The sequence below is a fragment of the Micropterus salmoides genome, unplaced genomic scaffold, assembly GCF_014851395.1.
Source record: "Micropterus salmoides isolate LMB-PRFRI ecotype aquatic unplaced genomic scaffold, ASM1485139v1 Ms_hic_scaffold_4, whole genome shotgun sequence".
NCBI lineage: Eukaryota > Metazoa > Chordata > Actinopteri > Centrarchiformes > Centrarchidae > Micropterus > Micropterus salmoides.
This window is the reverse complement of record NW_024043372.1, coordinates 9,303,655-9,322,155: the sequence shown is the minus strand read 5'-3', so window position 1 is coordinate 9,322,155 and position 18,501 is coordinate 9,303,655. Positions and strand designations below refer to the sequence as shown.

Here is an 18,501-nt window from a genome sequence, read left to right as displayed (position 1 = left end):
CCAAGGGGACTGGGGGCTCCCAGTACCAGCACAAATTTTTTTCTTCCTTTTTATTCTTCCAGAAGTCAAAGTCATACGGCAGCCTAAACTGTAAACGTTATTTAAGCGAAATTCACATGGGTGGTATAGACTGCTGCAGGCACCTCAGAAGCAAAAACCACCCTTATATCCACTTGTTCACTGAATTAAGCTGCATCTCATATAGGCCACACCCATTTCAACCTAGAATCCCCCCCCCCCCCACACACGAAATACACAAAACCTACCTTTTCTAACTCCTCCTAGGTAGAGACTCCCATATGAACTTTGCATGTAGAATCAATAGACTCTTATGATCGAAAGTTATTAAAATCATTTTCACAATCCTAAAAATGTGCAAGGTATAGGAGGAACAACTTCCTGTATGTTACCGATGAAACAGGAATTGATGTCATATCTCCTCGTAGGTCTGTCTGATTACCACGAAACTTGGGTTAGTACATTCCCATGCCCCACAGAGACTCTTGGCACCAATTGGCCACGAGGTGGTGCTAAAAATGAAGTGACTCCATATTGCCACATCGGTATGTCTGATTAACATAAAGCTTGGGACAGTTTCCCGTGCCACCTTAATGTTGTGCAAAAACATTGGCATTGATTGGCCACTAGGTGGGGCTCTTGTTGCAAATAGCCTTTTATATACAATCACCTAAAGGATTATTAGGAACACCATACTAATACTGTGTTTGACCCCCTTTCGCCTTCAGAACTGCCTTAATTCTACGTGGCATTGATTCAACAAGGTGCTGAAAGCATTCTTTAGAAATGTTGGCCCATATTGATAGGATAGCATCTTGCAGTTGATGGAGATTTGTGGGATGCACATCCAGGGCACGAAGCTCCCGTTCCACCACATCCCAAAGATGCTCTATTGGGTTGAGATCTGGTGACTGTGGGGGCCATTTTAGTACAGTGAACTCATTGTCATGTTCAAGAAACCAATTTGAAATGATTTGAGCTCTGTGACATGGTGCATTATCCTGCTGGAAGTAGCCATCAGAGGATGGGTACATGGTGGCCATAAAGGGATGGACATGGTCAGAAACAATGCTCAAGTAGGCCGTGGCATTTAAACGATGCCCAATTGGCACTAAGGGGCCTAAAGTGTGCCAAGAAAACATCCCCCACACCATTACACCACCACCACCAGCCTGCACAGTGGTAACAAGGCATGATGGATCCATGTTCTCATTCTGTTTACGCCAAATTCAGACTCGACCATCTGAATGTCTCAACAGAAATCGAGACTCATCAGACCAGGCAACATTTTTCCAGTCTTCAACTGTCCAATTTTGGTGAGCTCTTGCAAATTGTAGCCTCTTTTTCCTATTTGTAGTGGAGATGAGTGGTACCCGGTGGGGTCTTCTGCTGTTGTAGCCCATCCGCCTCAAGGTTGTGCGTATTGTGGCTTCACAAATGCTTTGCTGCATACCTCGGTTGTAACGAGTGGTTATTTCAGTCAAAGTTGTTCTTCTATCAGCTTGAATCAGTCGGCCCATTCTCCTCTGACCTCTAGCATCAACAAGGCATTTTCGCCCACAGGACTGCCGCATACTGGATGTTTTTCCCTTTTCACACCATTCTTTGTAAACCCTAGAAATGGTTGTGCGTGAAAATCCCAGTAACTGAGCAGATTGTGAAATACTCAGACCGGCCCGTCTGGCACCAACAACCATGCCACGCTCAAAATTGCTTAAATCACCTTTCTTTCCCATTCTGACATTCAGTTTGGAGTTCAGGAGATTGTCTTGACCAGGACCACACCCCTAAATGCATTGAAGCAACTGCCATGTGATTGGTTGATTAGATAATTGCATTAATGAGAAATTGAACAGGTGTTCCTAATAATCCTTTAGGTGAGTGTAGACTAGGGTAGTCAAGAATGGTGACACCAAAACTTCTGAAAACTGTTGTGTCACCAAAACTGTTCACCAGCAGGTGGCGCTGTAATCAATGTAAGTGTGTTTTGGCCCGAAACTCCCAAAATTCAGAAGTCTGAAAGTGAATGCCTGAAAATTATTGAAGCTCAAATGCACTGCTCAAGAACCTGGAAGACGAACAGCATTCACTAAAGAGGCTGAGCATGGAAATGTCATTGTTACAATTGTCAAAGCTGGTATCTGTATGTCAAAAGAAAAAAAATACATAGAAGGTAGTAAATAGGTGAATCATAGCACACATGCTTAAAAAGTGGGACATTTTGATATTTGAATCGTTTCTGCAGCTAAATGGATACAAGAGTAGTAGAAATGGAGTAGAAGGCACACAGCCAGAGGCAGACAGACAGAAAGACAGAAGGCTAAAACAAAAATAGCAGTTTTGAAACATTTGAGCACATGGTCAACAGCTGATAGGGCTGGGGCGATTCGTCGACATAATCGGTTACGTAAATATGTCAACTCTCATTACGTGCATCAAAGCATCGCTGCATCCGGTGTTAATGGGATTTCTCGGACAAGCTGCAGCTACAAGACCGCGCCTTCGACCGTCTAAAGTTTGGGAGTATTTTAGACAGACACTCAACAACATGCTACTCCGTGAGCTCTGTGAACTGTAAATAGCTTCACTGCAGCACAACTGCTGTCAACGAATACGTGAAGCAGCATGAACCCGTGAAGTGAAAAGTATCCCAGGGCACTTTGTCTAGACGGCAACACCGCAAATCCTGTTTACAATCTGTCTCCACACAAACACAGCACATTATCAGCACGAGTACATGTAGTCCGTTAAAATGTATTTTCTAAGTTTTTCTTCACCGCCTTCATGTTCAAAGTAATTTCTGCCCCACTGCTGTCATGGTAACGTAACGTTACACTGCGTGGCATCTAACGTTCAGGCGTTTCATATTTTCTGTTTATTTAACGGCCACATACAAGTTTAATAGTTGAAGGTCGTGTGACCATTAAAGTTGAAATGATGTCTATAGCTTAAAGCATGCAGAACTAGTAGCATTTTCAAAGTTTATTTTATTTAACCTTTATTTTACCAGGAAAGAAATCCATTGAGATTTTTAATCTCTTTTAAAAGGATGTCCTGGCCAAGATGTGAAACAGCAAACAGTGCAAGGTGTTTGAGGAGGATCAGAAATTTGCAGCAATTATTTCAACTGAAAAAATTAGAGAACGTAATTTCAGGAGAATTTGCAGTGTGGATATGGGTCTGAGATATGTATCGTCTATGATAATATCTTATTTGTTGTTTTAACAATGTGTGATCTGTAGTGTTTCTCACAGGATTTGTCAAGACTACGGTGGGTGGACCTCGGAGCCTGGGGGTCCGGGTGCATGCACCACTGGAATTTTTTGTTGTCAGTTTTAAAGTTAAATGCATTAATCTGGTGCACTTGGACAGCAAAACAAAGGCTAGATTTATGAAAAACTTTGCACTCATTAACAATTTTGTGCTCTAGTAAACAATGATCAACAACACATTGTAAACCTGTCAAAGGTGATAAAACAGCAAAAAGTCAACAAATTAATGTAATGTTTTTCCAGCAAACCTAAATAGAAGAATAAATAGTAATTCCAGATTTTATTGTTTTTTTATTTTTTACTGTTAATGGACACATGTAACATGTTCTATACTTCCTGTGAATATAATCCAATTAATCTTAATTACATACTTTATATACATTGTGTTAACACCTTATTTGTGTATCCTCATGCTAAATTCACCAAGTCAGAGGCAATTTGATAAATTTTATTGTATGTTGTTCTTGTAACACGTATTAAGACTTCACAGCCTCTCTTCAGGTAAGTGTCCTGCAACACATGTCTTGCGTTAAAAGTGAGAAAATGACAGAATAAAGTCGCTAACCCTGCCTGTCAGCTCGCTCTGGTTTGTTTCTGTGCATTTACTGTAAGAGCTCAAATACGTGTGCACTCAAAATGTAGGTGCGGCTAGCTTAATCGCGTTCTCACAAACAAGTGACAATGGACACACACTCAAAGCTGTTCAAACCCTTAACATTACTGTATTTACCTCGTCGGGAAGTAGAGGCGCAAAACACATTAAAAAGGGCTTTATTGTTATTATTAGTGTTTATATATTTTCGGTTCATTTTGAAACTATGGCGGAACAAATTACTGTGGCGGGCCACCATAGTCTCGTTAATTAATGGGAAACACTGATCAGACATTGAGTAGGCTACATCACTCATTTTGCACAACTATCAAAAACACCTTGTCGCGCATTCACCGCGTCATGCATGCAGTACACGTGTGCTACAGTTAAACAAGCAATAGCTGACAAGTTCATGACTGAAGGGTTAATATGCAATTCTGCCGAGGTTGTTGATTTTTGAACTCAACTGCCAAACAAACACACCCCTCCCTTTGGTGCTCCCTCAGAAGCTCCACCCCCAAATTTATGGACACGCATTGTCATAGCAAACAGTACTACTATGCTGAAATATGGCAGAATCCACATTCAAGTCAGCCTCAATAAGATGTCTAAGATTGTTTTCTTCAGTATTGTGGAAACACCTCACCAATGTTAACTGTTGCTGTTGTGGGGGAATTGCTCAGGCTCGCTTGGTGCCACTTTGTGTTACATTTACTGAGCAAGGGCTATGTAGGAAAGAAAAAATTCAAAGCACACACAAAACAGAGAGCTAGGCAGTTAGGAAATATTCACTTAATTTAACAAAAAATATTTTGGATTAGAATCACATAGTATACCTTAAAAAATGACTGAACAAGCAGCACCAGGAGATGAAACAAGGACACTACCAGCCTTGCAGTCTAATGTTATGTCGTTGGATAGAATTGCTAGACATGGATCACCCTCACTTGCATAAAGCTGGTTGTTGCCGTTAAAGACCACAAACTAACCACTGCACGGAATTTCAAGAATGAGAAAAGCTTCAGGAGTCAGCTGTCCACGCAAGACCTTAACAACCAAGGTATCAGCACAAAATCCCACTCCGCTTCAAGAAACACTACATTGACGATGACAGAACAGGGTTTGAAATAAGCAATGGCCCTATGGCCCATGGACAAGTTGATTGGATATTTGCTGGCCCGTTTGGGACAGTAGACAGTTGCTCTGTCAACATCGCAAGTCAGCTGCCTCGCAGGAAAGGAGGGGAGCTGAAATTAGTCTGTATGGCGGGGTGGGGGGGGCGTAACGCAAATTCAGGGGTAATTGGCTACTGTAAACGCCAATTAATATCTGCAACAAGTCCCTTCCTGTCTTTGTGTTTTTAAATATGCAGAAGCAAATAGCACTTTCATGGGAAAATCGAACAGCTGTATTCTTCGCTTGTCACCATCAAGGAACTGTATACTCGGAGGGAATCTTCGTCTGGTTCTGGAAGTGTTAATTTCTTTGTTTCAATCTGTTCCCCCGAGAGATCTTCCCAGGATGGTTCTGGTCTGCTCTCCTGGTTTGTTCCAGGGAATGGTTGAAGCACTAGACTTCCGTTGTTTCATTCCCATTTTCTTAGCCTTATTTCTTAACCTGCTTTTCTGGATGTTCTTCTACATGCGCTTGGTGCGCTGTCCTTATCAGGTAGGGTAGTTATCATGTTCTCAGGTTCGCTTGGACCAGCGAGTTCTGTAATATCTCGGCATAATTTATCAAATACTTCTGGACCTTCCCACTCATCTGGGGCCAGAAGAACAACCTCAGCAGGATCAGGGGGGAGTGCGCGGAGAGGTTCTCGGTTCCATAATAGGCTCAGGATAGCACAAAGGTGGCACACCTTTTTTCTGACTTACCTGCCTTTCTGGACCTCTTTCTGGATTCCCCCTGCTCTTTTCTCTCTTTACTAGCTCCGGGCACTTCCCCTTCGCTGATTTAATGGTGGAAGCATGTAAACCATTCCAGTTTGGGATTCTTGAAAGACTCCATATTTTCTTCTGGAAGCCATAGTCCAGCCATAATCATAAAGACTACAGGCAACGTGTAAGTTAAGGCTTATCTAAAAAAAATCTAAGCGAAGCTGAGTATCAGCCAGGCTCTCCTTTGTCTCATGGCAAATACCACTAGAACAATATTTAATAGTGGGCTGTTTACCATTTGCGAAGGGAGGCTCTCAGAGCTCCAGTCCATTTGGGGTCTCCGTCTTGTTGGTTTGGTTGTTAGCCATGTATCATTATGGCTAGCCCCCAAGAAAAGGTATGGGTCTCTACCGGGGTTAGGGGCCAGGTAGGAGGTGTCTTGTTCAAGATTTCTCCCAAGTAAGCATGGTCCCGGAAGTAGGCCTCCCATTTCGCTGCATCATTTTTGAAAGAGCAATTTTCATTGTTGTGCCACTTCCGATTCCAGCTTTCCTTCACGGAAGCTGTATAGTGAGTAGTTGGCTGTTATTTTACAGCATGTGACAGATTCAGTGAGACAGCTAAACCAATTATAACAGGTGCTTACGGTCAGATCACCCTGGTTGAAGGTTCAGGTAGTCGGTGCCTCGGGTTTTTCCCCAAAAATCTGGGTGGCCCATGTCTGGGACAAGGATACGTCATACCAACTGGCATAGCTAGTGTAAGCAGTAAGGAAAGGAGGAATCAGGAAACATTTGGAGACTTACTCTATTTTCCTTAATTAGTGTAACAAGGAACCTTTTTACTGGATACACTTCACTTTACACAATGCAATAGTCTTTCATCAGAGCTTAAGTTTGTCACAATATGAACTTGTGTTGTACAATTTCCCGATAGAATCTCTGTGTATTCCCAATAGATTCTTCACAAGTGAGTCTGTGTTTCTACTCAAGAAGGTAAGCAACTAAGCTAAGTGCTAAATAACCTCTTCAAAGAGAGGCATACGTTCGTCTCCCCTCTGTGTCTAAAAGCCCTGAGCCTTATACCCACGCACATTTTGGTTAGCTAATCTCTGGTGTTCATGTAAGCAAAATGCATATCTGGCATCCGGTTATTCAAACAGCACAGCTCTTGATATACTAAAAACCAGTTCAAGCTGGTTTGAGCCAGCCAGCGTCTAACACTTCCAGTTTTTCAGGCCAATGGTCAGGCCAATTGAGCGAAGCAATACATTTCAGATGGGGATTCTCTTGTTACACCATGTCAGGGTGAAGTATATTTTCAGTTACTAAATGATGATTACTTGATAGATGAAATACTAGATAGAGCCCGACCAATTTGTCGGACGATATGAGCTAATTGCGGATAAATCGGTATAGCGTTTATAACAGCCAATTTATGACACGGAGAGTCGGACCCATTACTCATGTGATGAGTGTTGCATCAACTCCCCTGTTTACAACACTATGGCACCACAAAACAAAACAATCAGCTGACCAGAGTCTACTGGATTAAGAAAGAGGAACGGAGAGTGGCTGTGTCTACGATGAGTCAGTCATTTGTCACGTTAAATAGATAACTTAAATAATAATTAAAATAGCCCCCATCCCTTCTCCTCTCCTGAAAACATTCATGGCCATACTTGCTAACCCTCCCGTTTTTCATTTCTCTCTCTCGCCTTCCACCAGGGTCACAGTCACAGTAGTATATTTGATGATACAGTAGTTGAGTGGTGGAGGCTACGCTGTCAACAGACTTAATTGTAGATTTATTTCTGAAACAGAGTGGCAGTTCTAGTGAAAGGTCCTATCATGTCTTCCTAGTTCATCACTTCTCAATATTTACAACAGCTAACACTGCCCATTGCTCAATTAGATTAGCCACTGTGTAACGTACAATGAGGACCTGCAACTTTGAGATTTCACACTAACTTCTCACATTTAAAAGAGGGGGTAGATGCATTTCTTTGTCTGGGAAGCTTGTTCAGCTCACATTTATTTACATCATCATCATTTAATCATTTCCGACGCACTGACTGTAATTACAGACGAGCAGCTCACAGATATGTTTGGAATACATTAAATACTATAGTTTAACCGGTCATTAACGTTAGCGCTCTTCCAATGATAAACATAGCATTAGCTAGCTTTGTCATGTAGTATTACGCCATTCAACAGCAGCGTTTCCTCTGCGTCATTTATGATACATAAATGGTGGTTGAAAAATTCTTGTAGCTTTGGATAGAATGAAAAGCGTGCTGGGATAAACTAGATGTGAATATGCTATGTTGAAAATAGTCATTGTGGCAGATTATGTGTAAGGTAATAACTACTGCATGACAAAAAAAAAAATCTAGCCTTTGTAGGAGAGCCCTGTTTATCATTATAATGTAATATAATAATTGTAATGACATGAGTAATTTATGGTATTATTATTATTGTTAGTACTAGTAGTAGTAGTAGTAGTATATTAGTATTTTTTTTTTATTTGTTTGGCACACACAGACTACACACACTATTTCCTTTAACATTCATTAGTAGGCTACTCTGTAGTTTGTAATGATTTTACAACTTTTTTTATAGTTTTGTCTTATTTATTAAAACTTCCAATATATTTTGTTGTACTTTTGTTCAGCATTTTGTTTTCTTGATGAGGTCTCAAGACAACATGTAAGAAATAATCTTTGTTTATGTTATACGTTTCTGAAAAGGAGAAAAAAATATAATTATAATCGGCCGATATATCGGCATATCCGATTTCAAAATCCGAAAATATCAAAATCTGTATCGGTTGGGCTTTAATACTTGATTTTTAACTATATGTACTTGTAGTCATGCTGCTGTGATGGATGGCAGTTTATTGCTGCCACCACTGTGCATATGTATGTATGTTTGTACTGGTGGTCTATTTATTAAGACTAAAACCAGCTCAAGGCCAAGGACACTGGCTGAGAAGTTATGTACTTACAGTGCCTCCCACGGTTCCTACTTGAATCAGCACAAACTATTTTTCAGGATGACAAATACACCAACCTGCCCAGGGTCTTGTTCACCAGTTTAAATGTTAGATTCAATCATAAAAAAAACTGTAGATAAAAGGCAGTAGTCATTAACCATTTACTAACCTTGAGCTGTCGCCCTCTACAGGACAAACTGTGGTACTGGACGAGGCAGCACTGCGTATAGCTCCTTTTGAAAATGCAGGTTCTCCTTGTTGATTGGCTTTCCCTCTCCCATCTTTGGTTGAGTCTATCTGGTTACTTGGTCCTGTCACTGCAGCTGTGTTTTGATTGGATGAAGTGGTCGACTTGTCACTATTACTGGGACTCCAGTTTTCCACTCTTATTGGAGTACCATCTCTCTGATCCACACGCTCTGCTCCTCCTCGACTTCCTCCACTCCTCCATCCCTCTGTAGGAGTCTCTGCCCCATCCGCCCTCATCTCCTCCTCCCCCAGTTCCGGCTGTAGTGCTGAGTGAATTAACTCCAAAGTGGCTGCCACTGCTTTACTGCCAGGAGTAAACTGGACCGACTCAGATGGACGTCTTTGACCTAAAAGAGGGGAGGTGGAATGGCTATCTGTACAACTGGTATTGGAAAGGAAGCTTTTGGGGGGGTTGCTGCACAACTTTGCCTGCTGCTGTTGCAGTTCATGCAGCTGTGCCTTGCGCTCAGCCCGTAACTGGGAGATGGCCAGTCGAAGAACCTCAAAGTCTGTGCCTGAATGGTGCAGCACACCTTCCTTACAGGAGGTGTCTGGGACAAGCTGGTCAGAGAGATGGGAGAGAGGGTGGAGGCTGGGGCTGGACTGCTGGAGGAGATGTTGGGGCTGGTCGAGGGAGGAGAGGGGATGGATGTGTTCTGGGAAGATAGAGGGAGAACGTTCAGAGCCCGACAAAGAGTCACTATGACTCAGCTGCCTGCCGAGACCTGAGGACAGAGGACAGCAGAACACAGCAGGAGGATCGAGTCCAGAGGTTCAAAGCCTTTTTTGGCTTCTGACCCCAATTTAACCCTGGCTATTTAAAATAAAGATATTAATTTTCCATGCATACTTTTAAAATGACTGACTGAGTATTTTCGTCCACACTACACTATGGAGTGTGAAGATTTTACACATTAAATTCTGTTTACAGGTCTACAAATTTTTCAATATGTAAAAAAAATATAAAGAAATGGTTGTATAATGCCTTTTGTGACTACAAAGGGAGCTGTGCAAAAACTGATAAATGTCCTCAAGTGATGTCACTTCAGTCAGCATTGGTTGGGGCTGAAGACCACAAATTTGAAAATGGAAAAATCTGGGGGTGTGGCGTTAGAAAAAGATGAACTCACCAGACCTCTGTAGCTCACTCCTCTGCTTGAGACTGGAGGGTGGAGGCTACATTAGCTGCTACTAGCATAACACACCCAAATCCACACACCGAAGTGTCTGCAGTCGAGTTGCATTATGGGTAATGTAGCCAAAAGGCTTTAACATGGAAGAAGAATGTGTGGTTTACAAAAATAAATCTCTGGGTCTATTGCATTATTTTAATGACGTCCAACAATGATATACTTTATAAGTGCAATGTTAAAATAAGTGGAGTGCTCTTTTAACTCTGGCATTATATGTTGACACTGATGTTAATCTAAACTCAGAATGTAGATGGTTGTGATGGAGCAATACTAAAATTTGTTATTAATTTTTATATTTTCTATTTGCCACAACTGACCTTTGGGAGACAGCATATCACTTATGATTGGCTGTTTATCCTTGATGTCATGGTAACCGACCAGTCTGGGGAAGTCATGTAAAATTCCTTCAATACTGGCCACAATGATGCCACCACTGGAGTATGCAGAGAACTTCTCAAAATGTTGATCTGAGTATAAAAAAAAACAACATACTGTAAGTACAGTTCAGGTGGTAAATTAGGTTTTTAAATCCCAGTGGAAGCTCCTGACATGTACATACCAGTCAGAAAGACCGTGTGTCGGTATTGTGTGTATCGGGCCTGAAGCTCCATCAGACAGTCCAGGTTAGGTGAGTGATGGTTCATCATGTCGCAGTGATGATACGGGAGGAACTCAACGATCTGCCTCTTCTGATAGGCTGACAGTACGTCCAGGAGATTGGCAGCCTCTCTCCTGAACCTGACAACCAAGCAAACATAGAGACACACACACGTTAAAAGACCTATTGTCCTATTGTCTGTATTACAAAAACAGTTTCCACTTTCTGCCGCAAGTCAGAGCCCATATGACCAGCAGGATGTAGTAGACATTATGCTAACTGTGCTTCTTCTAACCGTTTGGTAAACAGTAAACTGACCTCAACTAAACGTCACACTCCAACGTCTGAATTGGTTCTTCATATTTTGGGAGATCTTAAGCTCTGCCTATGTTGGGCTGTAACCCACATAACTCACTCAAATCGGTCTACATTGTCCATTGAGGAAGAATTGCCATAAATTCATTTGTAAGTCATAAAAAAAGCACTTCCTGTAATTTCTCATAATTATGTCAATGTTTTCCTCAGCATTAAAGTAATCCAGTTTAAAGGTGGCCATGCTTATAATGCAAACAAACTTGGCTAATTGACTCTTTTTGGTAAAAAGACTGGGCTCCGATGCAGATAAATGACTGCCTGCATGGTACAAAATCAGTACCTGGACTGTTCTTTTAATTTCTTGTGAGTTTTGCAGTGAATCTTCCACCTCCAGACACTGTCTGGAGAACTGTGCTGTTCCAGGAACATCAGCAGTGCAGCCAGTCGGTCTGCAGAACAATATCTCATTAATCAACATATCACACAATAATACATAATTTTTCACTGTCAAAAGTGAAAAATAATATATGTATTTCTTGAAAACATGATTGCCAATATTATTTGTTAAGTGGAGTTAAACCTACCATGAGTAATGAAGTCTGGATTGAGGACTGACTCATCGGAAACGATGCAGCCTCCAGAAACAAAAAGCTCATTGTAGCTGTTGTTCCTGATGTCGTCCAGTGTATCGATTCCCACAAACACCACTGAGGGGTGTCGCTTCAGAGACACCAGACCTGGGATCTGATGCGTACACAAACACACCTCCAGTTAGTCCTGTTTTAGTTTGGCTATTTATCATCCAGTTAACCACTGTATCCATCATTATAACTATGGCTGATTGTGAATTCCTTCCAGTGGCAGTACACAAAGTCTCCTCACTGCACACAGAATAACATCTTATATGAACAAAGTCTCTTGCATGTAGCCTTGTGTCCCAGCTAATTTTTAACCTGCCGGTGGCCGTCACTTTTGAAATTCTTCTAAACACATGCAGGAGCCAACAGGAGCACAGCCACAGAGCAAATGAAATCTGAAGGAGCAGATTTTACATGCTGCCTGATAAACTAAGTTAACGGGTCCAACAACCTAGCTGAGCTTTTGCTCAAGCCAACTCACTTTACTCACTTATTTGAAGGAAACTATTGCACACCTGGTGAGCAACTGACCTCTTTCACGATTGCGATCGCGTAGTGGATAAGATGCATGCACATGCGACACATGTGAGAGACCTGGGTTCGATTCTCACTGGGACACATCCAGCAATGTGTCCCTGAACAAGATACTTAACCCCTAGTTGACATATAGCAACTGTAAGTCGCTTTCGATAAAAGGGTGACCTAAATGAGTAAATTTAAGACATGGCTCTCCCATTACAAGATGTAGTCGATTTGCAGGTTCACATGTCTGTGTACAAATCATGCATGTTTGATTACAGGTGGGATTAAAAAAATAAATAAATAAGAGAGATAAAGAAAAAAGGGGTGGGAAGGGGCGATCATAAAAGTAAAAGTAATATATTAATTCAAAATAAAGTAACTTCACATGGTCTGTATTTCATAGTGTGTAAAACTCATCAACAGCATGTCAGCTAGTTAGAAAGCCAATACAAAGATGCACTAAAAAAGGGGGTGGTAAGATCGTGTCTTATCAATAGACTCAAACAAACAAACTGCAGTCCACCTGTCAAGTCAGAGGAAGGTTTAAAAACACCAAACACCACAGAATTTTCTGAACCCTCTGTGATACTGCAAGTACAATACCGAAATATAGATCGACAGAACAGTTAACCTAGACCACTAGGTTACACACACAAGTGCCAGACACTTCCACCTTCTTTTACAGTCACTAGCAGTAAGGACAAAGAGAAGTACAGAAGTAGATGTAAGTTTTAATTAACTGATTGTTTAGAGGTACCTTGTGTACATGTGCCGCAATGTCTTTGTTCTTAATGATGACCAGCAGTTTGCTGTCAGAGCTTTCTTGGTCCAGAAAGGCCATGGGACTCTGCTCCATGTTACCCTGCTTCAACAGGTGTTCCTACGACATGAGTACACACAAAAAAATTTACTAACTGTAAATAAATAGCAGACTTTTACACCTTATTTTCCAAGAGCTCCAAAACCAGAGGTGAAATAGTCTTCAGTCAGTTTGGTTATTATATTCACTACATTTCTAATGTTTGAATCAGTTAATGTACTTTCATACTTTTGACCGGAATCTTCCAATTGAAGTCATTAATTTTTCACATTCATCGAAGACAGACTAACTCTAGAAACTTAAATATTAACATAGATTTGTATGTATTTAGGCATCCATGCTCATCTATTTTCAACAAATTATTCATGCACCATAAACTATGCTGCCCTTGAGGTTACCTTGACGTCTTCATAGACCTGGTCCTCTGGCTCGGTGCTGTGGAGGTAGAACTGCAGAGAGTTTCTCTTGACATCTTTGATGATCTCCACCAGACTGCTGAACACCTCTGGCTGCAGCTGGCTGATCAGGGAGCTCAGGGCTGTGGCCGGGGGAGCCTGACCTATGTTGGGCCTGAGGACAGATGTAGTGGCCAGACTGGATACCGGCTCAGAGGGATGTGATGGTTCTGTCAAGGGCTTAGGGACACCGCTGAACCCGGACAAAGTCACCTCATAGTTTGTATCTGCAAGACCTCCCCCACCTTCAACACCAGTGGTACAGTGTACAGTACTGGAAGTGCTGTCATCTTGTGTTTGTCTGTTGTTATGAGCGACTGGTGGTTTCCAGTGGGAGTGTGGGGAATTGTTAGAAGGATGGAGGACGGCAGCATTGGTAGGCTTGTAGACAGAAACAGATGCAGAGGTAGTAACTGATAAAGTGACATTAGAAATTGGGGGATTCCTGTTGTTTGCAGCATCAGGAAACTGTTTGGTGATTATATGTGGCTGCCACACTTCGCCTCCTCTGGAGAGGGCAGGAGTTTGACTGACTGAAAAGCTGTCAGCAGCTGTCAGTTCACCACAGAAACCATCATCATCTCTGCCTGTTTTAGCATTAGCTGCTCGGATGCTAGACACAAAATCACTAACTCTGTTAGCCAACGCAGCATCAGCATTAGTCCGGCTGGTGACAGGCTTGTGGCTTGGCCACCTGTCATCAAACTCTGTTAGCATGCTGTTAATGCTGTCCTTTAGTGAGCTAACGTAGTCCTGGACAGGGGGGCAGGGGTTATAGAAAGACACATACTGTGAAAACTGAGATATGGGAGTGTGTGGGAGTGTGTGTTCAAGTGCTGTGGTTTCTGTGTTTGAAGTGGAGTGTGGGGACTGTGGGAAGCTGTAATGGACGCTCTCCTCCTGCAGGAGAAGCTGTATCTCAGAGGAAAAGTCACCCAGATGTTTGTCCACAATGCCATCAATATCTCTGAGCGGACGAGAAGGAGGTGAGGAGATGGACGGAGAAAACAAAAAGCCACCTACATGTTCCTTCACTTCTTCTTGTTGCTCACTAGCTACCCCATGTATCATTTCTACCAACTCCTCCTTTGCTTGCTGACCCTCGTTGGCCTCTTCTTCATCTCGTTTTTGCACTCTCTCAACTGGCTGTGTTTCCTTTTCCTCCTCTACAGGTTCTGCCTTTACCTCCGCCATCTTCCCCTGTGCATGTTCCTTCTCTCGCTCACCGGGTGGTAGTGAGAGGTTTGTCCTACTCTCTGGAGCTGGAGGAATAGATGGCTGGATGGATGCAGAAATGGATGGCTCTTCATTCTTTTTTTCTTTTCCCTGAGGTTTCTCTTCTCTGTCCTTGGACACTCCTGCAGGAGGCACATTAAGTTAGACTGGAAACACAATAGATGCATATTGAGTACATAAACAGTGTAACAAACAAGACCTGACTGCTGGGGCATTATTTATAGTGATATGCAGATTGTGGTCATGGCTCAATGTGAATAATAATAATATGAAGAGTAAAGGGCTTCCCATTAAATACATACAGACAACTGATGAATTAAAGGAACAACCTGAATAAACGAGTGAAGAAACCTAATAAATGCAGATGCGGCATAACAGCTCCCGGGTTAGCGGGACAGTGCATTGTGTAGAGTACAAGTCAGTATCAAATTGATTTGGTCTAGAGGACACAATTACTGTATTTTCTCTAGAAATAGGCAACTGCCTCCTTAATTGTGTACATATGATTTAGTATTTCAAAAAAGATTTAGTGTTAAGTTAATCTTTAGGCAACTTCCTCAGCTATGGACTTCAGTCATCAGGTGTCAATTCAACTTGAAATCTATGGAAGATTATGGATTGAGGTAGCAAATGATTTGAAGATTTTATGCCAACAGAGATTTGAAGAGTTTATGCCAATTGAAGCTGTTCTAGAGACACTTAACTAATAGACTTTGGGAACACTACGGTTTGGTGGCATTACAGTCTAAAACTTGAACAGATGCAACAAGTAGCCCCTGAGACCAACTCAGTGTGGCTGACATTACCTGCAAACTCCATGGAGGCTGTGGGGGCTAACTGCTCCTCATTAGCACTACTGTAGTCCTTATTATACGGGCTGAGCCCATTAGGCTCTAGGGACTGGCACTGGGAGAGAGAGGGGGTGTGGGTGAGCTGAGGAGAGGGGCAGAGGGAGGGAGATGGGGGAGGGCTGGGCTGTGGAGATGGGCACTGGGAGGGAGATGGGGGAGGGCTGGGCTGTGGAGATGGGCACTGGGAGGGAGAGGGGGGAGGGCTGGGCTCAGGGGACGGGCATTGAGACGCGGAAGGTGGAGGACTGGGCTCTGGAGACAGGCATTGGGAGGGTGAAGGGGGAAGGCTAGGGTCAGGTGATGGGCATTGTGAGGGTGAGGGAGGAGGACTGGGCTCAGGGGATGGGCACTGGAAGGGGGAGGGAGGAAGGCTATGCTCCGGAGATGGGGTGGGGCTCTTCCTGCGAGGTTTGGTTGTTGTGGTGACGCTTGTTGCAGTGGTGCAGTGCTGGAAACGAGGGTCCTGAGGGATGTTTCTGTCTCTCTGAGTGTACCTCTCTGAACACAGACCTGCAGACAGAGTTTACAATAAACTTCAAATTTCATTTTATTCATTTCAGTGACTCTGCAGTCTGGTCAGAACCTAGTGCTTTAAACCAACATTGCATACTAAATTTAACCAAACAGCTAAAATATTTTGTGTATTTCCTATCATACAGTTAACATTGCGATCTTGTTGCCTTAAAGGGATACTATGCAATTCTGCAGAGAGTTTGTTGATAAACAAACTCATGAATGCACATTGTCACGGTAACCAGTTCTATTCTGCTGAAATACAGCAGAATCCACAGCATTTGCTGTCCGAGAGCAAGTTAGCCTCACTAAGAGGGCATGTTTTTGCAGTGCTGTAGAAGGTGAGACAACAAGCCTGTCAATATTTAAATATGTACTGAAGCAAAATACTTCCCTAAGCCTAAATCTAAGACACGGAGTCTAGTTTATTTATCAGTAGGATTATCGAGAGGAACTTCAATAGTTACAATTGGTGAACAAACATCAAACATTAAACGAAATGTAAGCACACAAATGCAACATCCAAAACAGAACAGAGTAAAAAACTAGCGAGTTATTTGAAATGGTTTATATGAAAATACAGTGACTGATAAGATTTGGGAAGCACAGGAGCGACTGTTTTTCTCCAGGGCCAAAGCCAGTGCTAACCTCCTTCACTTTATTCAACAGTTGGCAGCAACACACGGGAGCACCTCTTTAGTCCTGAGAAGCTGCAGTCTTTATACACTAGCTACTGTACATTTACTGCTGAATGAGCCTTATTGCTGACCCATTTCTTTCTATTCACCGGGGCTCCGTTCACACACACTATTTCTCGTCTACCAAACACATACTGACCGCTGCGGCAAAGCTAACAAAGCTAACCAGCTAGGATCATCACAAACATGACAACAGACAGACAAGACTGTAATACTGAACCTGTTGTTTATGTGGAACAGCAAAGCTAACGTTAGCCTACTCACCTGTCCAGCAGAAACAGAGCAACCTCAGCATCGGTTTTCATTCCTTTAAAATCTTGTAGATTTATCCAGCATTGAAACCCCTCACAGATGTTAACACAGGTATTTCCCTCGCCTGGTCATATAACTTGTTTCACAATTCCTCAGACCTTTCCCTATGTGGCTGTTTTTCAGTCATATTCACAGCTAAAGTCCCGTAATGAGTCCAGCATCTTTGAATGTACCGCTGTTTTTTTACATTCCGTGTCCCACTGCTTCGAGCGCGCCACCTGCTGCTCGCTCTGAGCAGCTTTGTTTGTGCTCAATTTACAGACCCAGGGCTGAGTAGGGAAACCGGATTTTTTTTCAGAGCACACGAAAAACAGAGAGCTACTGAACCATGAGAAAATATTTGCCGCTTACAAAAAGTGTATTGGATAAGAATCACAAAGTATCCCTTTAATCCTGAGTGCTGGGCATAGTAAGAAGCTGCTTTAGAAAAGTGTATAGTGTTAAATGCATATTTGCTGTGTTTTAAAGAAACCAGTGTTCTGTGGCTGCTTTTCGTGGGCTTGAAAACAATGGGTCATTTGCTGTCAGAGTGATCAGAACGGAACCATGCTCCAGAGTTTGAGGAAGAAGTGACTTAATGCTTTACACAACACTGTTTAACTTGGACGGGGAAGAGTGCAATGCACCTGTGTGTTGACTGAGTCTCATCTGTGAAATTCAAAGTAGAATCTTGACTCTCTGCTTATTAAACGATTCTCATTCTAATGTTTGTTTCACGTAACAGGATGTAGAAAAGCAATAAAATGTTGATCACAAAGGTAGCCAATGTGTGAAAATTTAAAGACTACGTACAGTTGTGACACATGACCAACGCAGGACAAATTAGTGATTGAGGACTTCTATCACCCCCTTGTTTCTTCTTTTTCCTTTGTTTCTCTCTTTTTTCTCTTATGATGTATTTATGTATGGGAAGGATGTAGGCTGCGGTCAATGTTAGCAAATCTGTTTGCTTCCTGATTTATATTGTTGAAATCCAATACAAATATTAGATTACTAACAACAACAACTATTCTGGAATTTTATATAAATGGTATTGTTTTTATGCCCTGATTGGGCATGCAGACAGACACACCTGTAATGGGAATGAGGACCCAAGGGATTTCCCACTCGTCGTCCTCCTCTTCAAATCCTCCTTCTCTCCTCTCCAACCCTCCTCCTCTACCCGCTGCTCCCTGGTGATTCAACTCCCCGCTGTGGGAGCTTGGACTGAATCCCTCCAAACTACTGACGCTGCCCGCTGTCTGCTCCTATAAGAAATGCAATCATTTTATGTATTGCACGATGTCTTACTGCAGCTTGCTACATACACACCCACACCCACACACAGTACGTTAACAAGACAATA

At 42.4% G+C, this 18,501-nt stretch overlaps 1 protein-coding gene across 3 annotated transcripts in view; it reads right to left on the bottom strand.

Annotated features, from left to right (window-relative positions):
- tasora (transcription activation suppressor a) overlaps positions 1–18,501 on the bottom strand; it is a 46,192-nt gene that overhangs the window by 2,431 nt on the left and 25,260 nt on the right. For 2 of the 3 annotated variants that reach the window (XM_038698000.1, XM_038698002.1), the window contains 9 exons: positions 18,229–18,403; positions 15,589–16,143; positions 13,490–14,904; positions 13,029–13,151; positions 11,696–11,855; positions 11,452–11,560; positions 10,758–10,936; positions 10,516–10,665; positions 8,926–9,730 (listed from right to left, as the gene is read on the bottom strand). In XM_038698000.1, the coding sequence (XP_038553928.1) occupies positions 8,926–9,730; positions 10,516–10,665; positions 10,758–10,936; positions 11,452–11,560; positions 11,696–11,855; positions 13,029–13,151; positions 13,490–14,904; positions 15,589–16,143; positions 18,229–18,403 (3,671 nt within the window). The remainder of the gene's footprint in view (positions 1–8,925; positions 9,731–10,515; positions 10,666–10,757; positions 10,937–11,451; positions 11,561–11,695; positions 11,856–13,028; positions 13,152–13,489; positions 14,905–15,588; positions 16,144–18,228; positions 18,404–18,501) is intronic. The other variant, XM_038698001.1, reaches the window with a different exon arrangement.